Consider the following 11,608-nt stretch of genomic DNA (forward strand, 5'->3'; position numbering starts at 1 on the left):
TATATATATGCGAATTACACTTGTAATCTGATCATATGTATCTAGGATATATCTAAAAAAATCATTTTCTATTTTCTATTTGATATTCAATACTCGCATTAGATTTCACAAAATTGAGAGTCATGTCAATATGTAATTATTTTTTTTCTCACTATAAAGGAAGTGCATATATATGCAATCTAGCTCACTAAAGACTAAAGTTATATATGCTCCAATTATAAGTAGCCAAACACTACCAAACAATAAATAGAAAAAAGTTATGTAAGCCATTTCAATATGCAAACAAAGCAAAGATGCCAATTGCTAGTCCTTTTGTCATCCCAAAAAGTAGTGATCCAAGGGTTTGTTCTTAGAAGTTTCCAATTATAATAAATTAATCACTCGTGGGGTACTTAATTTATACTAATTTCAAAAGGATATGTTGTTTGCTAATCAGATAAAATTAACTTAGCTTGTTGCTAATTTTTTATTTACTTGTACAAAGAACATGTAATATTATAAAATTAAGCACGTTCATATGTAACTAACTAAACCTATGTGTTTTTGTTTGCATGCATATCTTAAGGTGGAATCTTGATGTGTCTAGCATATAGATTAATTTTTTATGATACTTATTATTATCCACTTTAATTTGGACATTCTTTTCTAATAGCAATATTTTATACCCTATTTTTTCTTCATTAAAACAAAATTGGAGGAAAAGATAATGAGAAAAATTGACTTGTTGACTAGTTAGCCTATAGATCATTCCAATGGAATTTTGTTTGGTTTTAAGTGTAGTTAAAGTCCTTTAGTAGGTTTGCTTATGAATGTGACTTATAATGTATTACAATTTGTGAATTGCGATGAGATGAATACATCTTTTCATTTTTAGTCAGAAATTTCGAATTTAAGCTCTAAAAAGTTCTGTTAGGTAGCATTTCTCTTCAAATAAACCTTACCTGATGCAAATCTAAATTAATTGAGTCTCTAATACAGATAGAAAATACCGAGTTATTAATTTATTAGAAATGAATGTAATGATCATTTCTTACACCTTATGGAGTTGCAATTTATTCAAAATGGAAAAGTATAGTTTAAGTAGAAAAAACGACACCTAATCAAATATCAACTTCAATAGGTAACCACAATTAGTCAACATTTTGAAAATCTTCATACATTTTAATTAATTCTATTTGATACATTGAAAAAAAAAAAATCCTTTTGGCCCCCAAGAGAATGTGCTTTCGGCTAAAATACATCACTACTTATTATCAAATATTGACTTTAAACTTTAGCCTTTCACATCAAAAATAATAAAATACCTTGTAGTAATATCCATATACCTTAAAAGTTAAAGCCTCTTTACTTTTTTTTCTTTCACAATTTTATGTAAATTTCATCCACCATCATGATCCAATATGGTAAAAGAAGTGTAAAAGCTAGGCATAATTACACTCATTGTCCTCTACTTGAATTTATGTATGTATACACACAAGTACTTATCTATACATGTTACAAATTACTTATAACGATAAAAAGTTAATAGTCATAAACACATCTGAACTAGTAGTTTTTTTTCCCGACTATTCTCTTTTCCTTCATTAACTATCATCATCTATACTAAAACGTACACCTTACGCTGAGTAGGTCAATTATTAGTTTCTCCATTTTTATACTTGAACTATCATTATCTGCTCAAGTAGTTGTGTATTAATACATAAATGATGCTAGCTTGGGTACTTAAATGTAAATAACTAGCGAAAAAGTAATTATTCAGATATGTCTTTAATCATCAACTCTAATAATAATTCATACGGTCACAACAATCGCTTTTTGTTCTTCATCATCATCACCAACTATATATATATATACATAACCAAAAACAATGTGTCTCTTGATGTGTCATTTTCTAAAGCTATATATCTATGTGAGATATCTCAAAAAAGAATGAAAATGGCATAGGTTATATGATAGGAAATTGTATGATTGAAGAGGGGTGTGCTAGCTTTTGTCTCCACTCTTTAGAAAGAAAAATTTGTGAGGTCCAACCAAAGCATTATCTCTATGACCAAAGTGCAACACAATATGCGCAAGACGCTCCCTTGAGACAGCTACTTATTGTGTGCATATATATATATATATATATATATATATAATCTTCACTTTCACCAAGTTTTCTTTATTCATGCATATGAGACATTTTGGTATCCAAAGATTAAATTTCTTAGTTGGAAAGCCTACTTTTGAGGGTCCTTCATATGGGTAAAGAAGTAAAGTATATATATCCTTTGTCATGTCATCCTATTGGAACCACATGGTCTTATTTTTATTTCCATATTTTTTCCTAAGAAAAACAAAAGAATTAAACAGGAGTTCTGGAGTAACAATAAAAATTAATTTCGTGTTGATCATCATGGTTCAAAATACGAAATATACTGATCGTTGATGGATCGGAGTTCTTCATATACTTTGTGATTCCTTATTTTGCAGTATAATTGATGTATAGATGTTTAACGTATATTAAGAGTGTGTTTAGTATTTTCAAAGAAATAAGTGAGTTTTTAAAACTTATTTTCTCATGTGTTTGATGCGTAACTAAGAAATAATACATTAAAGACCATTTTAATTATATATATAAATACAAAGACCAAAATAAAATAATACATGTACATTAAGGACCATTTTGATAATTCTCTCCTCTTTATTGCTTCTCCTTTTGGATATCATGCACTAGTGTCTAGTAGTATTCTACATGTAAAAAAAACCCAATAAAATGGCTAATAGTCAACCCAAAAGATATCGTGCAATGAATAGAGATTTCGGGTTTGAATCTTGAATATAATTTTTTTTAGGGAAATTATTCCCAAGGCGGGTCCTACATGGGACGAATCCTAAATAATCAAATTTCAATGCAGATTTCAAACAACGGATTGAGAATGAAAATAATTTTATTAAATAACGCGCTTATTATATATAGTCATAAAATAATTTTATTAAATAACGCGCTTATTATATATAGTCATACAAAGACAAACTAAAAATATACTTGAGGGGTTTAGTTGGTACAAAAAGAGAATTTATTTTCTTTTTTGCACAGAATATTGAAGTGCTGTCTTGCATTCAAACATAAGATCTCATGATATATCCACACAAAATATGAAAAATATAAATCATTACAACTTTTGAATCCTTTATTCCCAATGCCCCTTATATATATGGTCTCTTTTTCAGAAATCCCCATGACCATTCTCTCCAATATATTCAAAAAAGAATGAAATAGATACTTTTGATACCTTTATAAAGGCTCTCTATCTTTGTCATGACCACAAAAAGTTGAAAATTCTCTCTTTAAAGAGTTTAATTTGTTCCCTTTTTTTTTATTGGGAGAAAAAAAAAAGGGCTTTGTACTTAGGATTCTCTTTAAAAGTTTGGGATAAAAAGTGTAATGGTGTGATTATCATGATCTCTGAGTATTAGGCTAAACTACATATTATTAATTGTTATTAATTAATTATTAGAGATCAATAAAATTGTGAGTTATAAAGGTTAGACTAATTATGTATAGGGAATAATGTAGGAATTGTTACGAAATGAATAATGATAATGCATTCTTTCCGTCTCAAATTATCAATCGTATTTTTTTACTGGACGTTTTCTACGAAAATGTTAATTGAAGAAGTAATTTTACTCTCTTATCCTTATTTGTCTTTTACTTTTATTTGTGTGAAATCATCTCGTAATTGAGGTGTTTGTAATTTTTATGAACAACGGCTATTAGGGGTAAAATAAAAGAGAGATAATTAGTTGTTTTGAATTTCTAAAATAACAAATGATCAGAAATTACTATTTCTTTAAACTTGCTCAGTTCAACAAATCCAGAAAAACTTATCATTTTATTCCAATACTACATAAAGCTCTAGTAATCAAATTTAAATTTTTAAAGCATAATTAATAAGATTCGTTGGTAAAATAAGCCTCCTATATATACTTTCTTAAAAAGAGTATCTAATCAATCTGAATATTGTGGCGAAACAATTATGTTAGTCACAATTTCTTAAAAAATATGTAAAGTTTAAATTGAATAAATAAAAATAAATCGAAAATATGTAAAGAAATATGAGCGTTTGTTTGTGATACTTTGGACTTGTTTCGAATTATTTGAAATTGAATTTTTATTTTAATATGCCCTAATGTCCAAACATGTTCTAAATATCATGAACAAACACCAAATCCTAATCATAACTTCAAATTTAAGCTCCAAATAACCTGGTCAAACGCCAGCCTTACGTACTATATTAATTTTTTTCCACTTATTAAATTTAAATAAAACATAAATATTCATAGTCACGAGGTTGCTTGTACTATTGTTTGTCTTCATCAAATTATTTTTTGTCAATTCAAATTCAAATCCATATTCTGAGACCAAATCAATCCGTCCCTATTAACGTGATATACTTCAGATCTCGAAATTCAATACAAAGCTTATTTTTAATTATTACTAAATTTTTTATAGTATATATTTTTTTAATATTTTGAATTTATGATTATAGTGACTTATAATATTTTTTACCTAATTTATAAATAAATTAATATGTCACATAAATTAAAACATAAAGAAATATAAATTAGGAACAATTATTAGACATGGTTGTTAATCAACAAACAAAAATCAAAAGTTCCTTTCAAATATTACCCCTTTTGTAGGGAAGATTGTTAATTTGTCTGATTAAGGGAGGAGCGTATGTCTTTAATTCTAGTGTAATTAAAATAAGCCACATATGCATATTCTAAAATTAATATTATAAAAAATGTTTCTTTTTTTTAAAAAAATTGTGACTTCATTTTTTAAAAATAACAAGTGGATGTTCATATCCTTTAGATTTTTTTTTTTGTGGGAACCACTTTGTTGGAAAGAGGACTCCATTATATAATGATCTATACAATTTTCAATAAGATAAGTCTAATATCAATGTCCAAAGCTTAAATGTCTTCATTCATTAATTCCTAGAATTAATCTTTTATTTTTCCAGTCAAGTGGTCCTTTTTTATTTTTATTTTCTCACCCGTTGTTTGATATTTATAATGAAGCTTGATTAAGTTTAAATTTGTATTTTAAAGTTTCACATTAAAATATAATACTCCCTGACAAATATAACTATGCATACTAAGAAGACTCGAATTCAAAGTTTTCGATTAAAGATGAAAAAATATTTATCGAGTGACACAATTTTTGTTGGTTGGTCAAGTGGTCTTTAATGAAACAGAAGAGCAAAGGCAGAAGGTATACCCCCAAACAGAAATAGTTATAAATAGTGCTGACAAATATAATGCCCAACCTAGTCAGTTTTCTTCTTTGTTTGGTCCTATATGTGGTCCATTGATAATTTAATTTGAGAAGTGATTTGACAATTGGTACTACATGGTTACTAACAATTCAAACTAATGACTAATCTAGTACACATCAATTAAACTCATTTTCACATTTTGCTTTATAAAAATATAAACTTACTAAACATGCAATGTCTAATTTAATCCTCTTTGCTTATTAGGAGGACCTCTTGTGGCCTGTGGGAATGTTGAAACCACATATGGTTTATCATTATCATAAGAATCTAAACTAGGATATAGAATTATTGAATGTATACCTTTGAAATTTCTCGTAATACGTAAAATACAAGTTTAAATGTCTATATGTGCATACCCAAAGTAAGAAAATATAAATATTAGTTAAAGCGAAGTTAAGTGATATATTAATGTGCCACTTTACTTGGCTTCAACAGATATCTATGTCCTTTAACTTTGTGTATACATGAATTTATGTCTTAAGAGACGTGCGTGTCTACTTGTTTAACTTTTGAAGTAGTCCAAGTATCTACTTATTTACACCAAAAATTAGGAGGCTTAGATGCAAGCTAAAACCATGTTAAAGAGGACATTTATGCATTATGCTAGTTATATTTTATGCCTTTTAAACTTCTTAGACACATTACATACACGTGCTTTTTAACTTGTATATATCCTCATTTGGGTGTGCACAAATAAGTATTTAAATTTGTATAAAGTTCGACAAATAAACATATATGTCATATATAACATAATACATTCAGGACATCACATAATACACAAAATACCACATAAGATGCGAAATTCCACGAAGGATGCATTCGTCTACTTACTTAACTTTATCATAAATTATATATCTATTTTTTATAAATCTAAACTTAAAAAAAAAATATATATCATTTGAAATCAAATTAAATACACATAATTAAATAATAAATTCTAGTGAACCCACATAATTCGAAATATTGGTCATGATGAATTAGCAGTTCAGTTATTGCAATGACAAAAATCTGAAGAAATGCTGGTAGATATTGAATGCAAGAAAGGCCAATACGATTTTTTAGGTCTTTGTATCTCTTTTTACGATTAAAAAACAATGAATGTCAGAACACAGGCGTAGGACATATGCCTATACATATTATTGAGGAAGGGGTTTATTACGAGCCCACAATAAAATAACCGAGATAAGAATAAGATTTGCACACATATTATTTATAAAATTTTATGTGTTTTAGTAACTTCATTCGTCTAATTATTATGTTACCATAGTTTGATTGTGTATAAATTAAGATAATATGTTACATAAATTAACATGTAAAGTATATTAAAATTTTTGTTAATTTTTTTTATAAATAGAAAAAAAGAGGTCTTTTTTTAAAAAACAGACTAAAAGAGTAGGAAAAGAATATGTATTACAATATTACACTACAACAAAAATAATAAAAAGTGCTAAAATCTTTATTGATATTAATTAATTGTCATTAAATTTATTATCGCTAAAGACTTTAAGAACATACATAAAGTGTTAATGTAATGTTACATAATGTTCATGTATTTGAATAACAAATAGAACTTCAATGAGGTTATGAACACACAAAGGTTGGATAGAGATCATCGAGGATTGCAGTAGAGTGATGGTAAAAACTTTTTTATTTTTAATCAAATTCGAATTCATCTGAATATGAAATCACTTTTATTAAAAAAGATTATATCGTGAGTTAAACAGGTTGGATGGGTGATGAAGCATTGAGATAACTAGGAGGTAACTACACAGTCTAATTCATATTAATGCACTAGAAGTATTAGTAGTACAAGTCATATTCATTGATTGGAACTCCCTATCTTTAATTGCTAGAGGGACCAACCAACTCTCCTTTCTTCAAGTCCACTTCACTTCACTGCATTTAGCTTATGGCCATGTTTTTTGTTTCCCCATATAGTTTCCACCTTTTCCAATTTCTCCATTATAAAAATAAATAAATAAAGTTCTTTTGGGTAGTAGTAAAAACAAATAGCAAAGCTACAAAAGTCTTTATCGTCATTCACGTGCATGGCACACCGTGAAAAAAAAGAAAAGAAAAAGCAAGCTAGAGAGAGAGAAGTAATTAAATAAATGACAAACAACAAGTGTCATATCTCCTTTTTCACTTTCGAATATAATTTTTCGATCGTCATAAGATAGTCATAAGTTTAGTATATACTAAGTATGTTGTTGGTGATGATAATGGTGATAGTGGTGTTTGATGAGGGTACATACACGCAGATCGTATCCTATCTTTGAAAGTAAAAAATAGACCTTTTGCTCAAAGAGTGTATAATGAAACCGTTTGAGTTAAATGATAAAATCATAGTGTAAAATACGAAAATCACGACAAAACATTCTTAAAAGGATAGTAATTACAAAAAAATATGATAATAATCGAAACACACTATGAATAAACAAATGACATCCCAAATAAAAATAGGAAACATTTTATTATTATTTTATTTCATATATACTTACATGTAACATCATGTTTGATACATGAGTCCATAATACAACACACTTTTGAGTAGGAAATTAAAAAAAGGCCCCAAAGACCCTTTGTATGGTTAGGCTAAATTTTAGCCAGAAAGATCAGAGGTGGTATTTTTCCATATTTACCTCCTCTTTTGATTAAGAAAAAAAAATAAATCAAAAGAATAAAAACGTGTATCCCATTACACGTTTGAAATTTAAAAAAATAAAATAAAATAGTCCAGTATATTGTTAGGACAAAAAAAAAAAGGCAACTTTTCCCGCCAAAAAAACACACATACACACCTCAAACCAAAAGTCTGATTATACAGAGCCAACTGTTATTCTTGTAGTTCAATCATCCCTTGTTTTTTCATTCATTTTCTTGGAGCTAGTGTTGAAGTTGGAAGCAATAATAGTGGCCCTATATTATAGTTTTATATAATATCAAGAGCCTTCTTGACTTATTCATCTTGCTCAAATTTTTTTTTATTTTTTGATTCAAATTCTTTGCAATGGGCTCCACAATACCCTTTCTTCCATTCAATAATCAATGCTCTCTTTGAACTTCAATCACAAACCCCACACTTCTCCACTTACTTTGCTACCTATAATTAAACAATCCCCAAAATAAAATATGTACCAAACCCCCTTTCCCTTGGGAATCTGCAAAAGCCATTTACTCAATGGCATTTCTTCTTCTTCTCTATATATATAATAATAATCTACAACACTCAAATCTGTCAAATTAAAACTCAAAAACACCCTCAAAGATGAAAAATTACTGAGGATCATCCTTATTCTTAATGTTCATTCGTTCGTTCGTTCCCACGGATTAACTATCCTCATCTGTGGTACTCCACCACGTGTTATTTAATTTTCTTCTTTTATAAGATGTGGAAGAAGATGATGATGAGGACGACGAGTCACTAGATGCTACAGTAGTAGTAGTAGTACTAGCACGAGTCATGACTCGTACCTGTGGATAAACTCTAGGAAATCTTCGTGGCCTTAATGCAATTGCGTACTTTTGCACTAATTCATAGCACCCCACGATTTTATCCTGCCAAAAAGAGCAGATAACTTTATTAGTCTAAAATCAAGATTCTATAATAGAGAGTAACTACAAGAAATATAATACAAATTTGTTCTTACTTTGCGAAGTCCATGACACCAGGACTCAGCATGTTCAGCATTCACAAGAGAGAAATTTGGAAGGTCATTAGCTGCACATAGTATTGTAGCTGCAGCTATGCATGATGGCCAATACTCAAGAAAGCTAGCTTCTGTAAATATCATCACTATAACAAGTTAAACGATAATAACAAAATACATTCATAGTTGTGTATAAATACTCACGCATGCATGTATAATACCGTATGTTTTCTACTTATTTGTTTAGTAGGATAAAAAAGAAAACGAACCTTGAATATTAGAGAGGATAATCTGAGAAGCCCTTGAGATAAGGAAAGCAGTGAAAGTTCCTAATGAATCAAGCTTAGCTGCAAAGAAACTGAGGAAACTAAACGGAGTTATGGATCGTAGCCTCCAATCTAATATCCTCAGCACAAGAAACTCCATTCTTTGGATAGTTTTTGGTTCAAATATATACTTCGCGCCTTCAACCTAATGAAGTTAAATAAAAAAAAATCGTCAAAATCACATGAATGATCATCCTTTTCAATTCATAAGACGAAAACAATCAAATAAAAACAAATTACCTGAAGATCCAAAAGAGAAGGAACAAGTGGTTCCTCCATTTTTGCTGCTAAAGATAAACAAGCAACCGACAAGAGTTGAAGTGGCCATCCATTTGTTTGCTGAAACTAACATTGAAAGCGAAATTCACATAACTAACAAAATAAAATAGTACACTGCGAGGGGTCGGGTTGATCCAATGTAAATAAACACTCTCCATCTCCATCTCCATCTCTAACTCGATTAGATTACTCGAAAAAATAAATAAAATAGTACACATATATATTTAATCAATTCCCCTAAAAGAGACAAGCGGACCTCCAGAACGAATACTTTTACACTTTAAATTATTGCCAGCATGCTTATATAATATAACATTAAATTATACAACACATTCAAGTACACCAGACTAAAAAATATTAAGTTTTTTAACAACTTTAGATCAACTTTCAAGTGTACTATTCCATTCCTATTTTACAAAATGAAATAACCCTTTACAACTCATTGTTTTTTGGTGAGACTACAAAAATTTACATCAAATTATTATTGGTGAGACCATAAAACAAAAAGATCTTGTACTTTTATATAACTTCCGTTACAAAAAAAAAAACTAGTACTAGTGTTAATATATACAGTACACAAACAATGAGGACCCAATTAGTTGAATTTGTCTTTGCCTTGTTAGATTAATCCCACTAGATTAGCCAATAATAATTAGTATAAATATAAGTTTTAAACCATGTTTATGAATTTACAGTTTACTTAACATGTAACCAAAAGTCAAATGTAATCCTATAGTTGAAATGACTATAAGATAACTCAAATAACAAAATACCTAAACAACCCTTAAATATGACACCAATCATTAATTGTACACCGAAATTTTCATTAGTCTTATTCTCAATAACCACACATCATCGTAATATATTCAGTTTAATTTTATAAAATTAAAAATAACTCATCGGATATTAAAAAAAAAGAAAAGGAAATGACTGATTTACCGGTAAGCTTCTCGAGTAGAGAAAACGATCGAAATAGTTAACGGCGAGATACGCCGTTAATGGCTGAAAATCATAGTGGCGTTGTACCTGCAAAATAAAATAATTAGTTATTCAGTTATGTACGAGCAGAGCGTAGTGTTAACTACAGGTGTATTTTAGCAAATAAAAGTAATAAAAATCTAACATGCGCCGATCGCCGGAGTTTACTGTGCTATCGATGAATAATACCTTGAGAATCCATGCAACGGATTCATCTCTAGCGGCGGCGCTTAGAGATTGAGATTGGAACTTCTCGATATAGTCAAATCCAGGTACGAAATTTTGTTCATCTTCGATAAGACCGGCGATTGATTCATCGATATCGGCGAACTGAGATTCGATATCCGACGAGGAACATTCCGGCAAATCCTCTCCTCCTCCGTTTGAGAAAACGGTATCGGAGTCTTCGCCGCAGAGTAGGTCGGAGAAACAGTCGGAGTAAGAGACTGACATGATAGGTGACCGATGGAAATCCTCATTCTATTTTAATCATTTTTTTTAATTGGAGAAAGTGATGGCCGGAAACGGAGATTGATCGGAGAAGATTGCCGGAATGTTGACGTGGATTTGAAGAAGAAGTAGCAGGAAGTGTTTGGTTTTTTTTTTTTTTGTGAGTGTTTGATTGTGGCTATCTTATTCACTGGGTATAAATAGTTATATATGATTTATATTTTGTAAATTTTTTTTGTATTTAAAAAATATATAAACAAAAAAAATATAGTTAGAAATATGTCAACTAGTTTAAAAGTTAAATTAAGTTTAAAATTATTTCAATTTATATTTTTCTTTTTTGTGATGTAAAAGTCATTCAACTTTGACAGAATTAACTGAAAATTAAATATCTAACCTGTTATATATTTCATTACAAACTCTACTGTAATTATATATTTTTTATCAAGATATTAAATAAAATAAATTTGATCAAATATAAATTAAGGAAATATTTAACTTTTATACGGTATCATCAAATTAAAATAATATTACTCCCTTTACGAGGATTTCAAATTAATTGTCATATTTTATCTTTTAAAAATATCAAATTATATTA

General features: G+C 28.9%; 1 protein-coding gene across 2 annotated transcripts; it reads right to left on the bottom strand.

Annotated features, from left to right (window-relative positions):
* Window positions 1–7,774: 7,774 nt before the first annotated feature.
* On the bottom strand, window positions 7,775–11,334 carry LOC107020895 (cyclin-D1-1). Of its 2 annotated transcripts, none has more exons than XM_015221423.2 (6): window positions 10,750–11,334; window positions 10,522–10,608; window positions 9,544–9,642; window positions 9,247–9,448; window positions 8,978–9,108; window positions 7,775–8,885 (listed from the first exon to the last, which is right to left on the bottom strand). In XM_015221423.2, the coding sequence occupies exons 1-6, from the start codon at window positions 11,011–11,013 to the stop codon at window positions 8,658–8,660; spliced, it is 1,011 nt and encodes a 336-aa protein (XP_015076909.1). In that variant the 5' UTR covers window positions 11,014–11,334; the 3' UTR covers window positions 7,775–8,657. The 2 variants fall into 2 exon arrangements, with proteins under 2 accessions (XP_015076909.1, XP_015076908.1); XM_015221422.2 differs by having other exon boundaries at window positions 9,544–9,648.
* Window positions 11,335–11,608: the final 274 nt, after the last annotated feature.

The sequence above is a fragment of the Solanum pennellii genome, chromosome 5 (assembly GCF_001406875.1).
Source record: "Solanum pennellii chromosome 5, SPENNV200".
In the NCBI taxonomy this organism is placed as follows: domain Eukaryota; kingdom Viridiplantae; phylum Streptophyta; class Magnoliopsida; order Solanales; family Solanaceae; genus Solanum; species Solanum pennellii.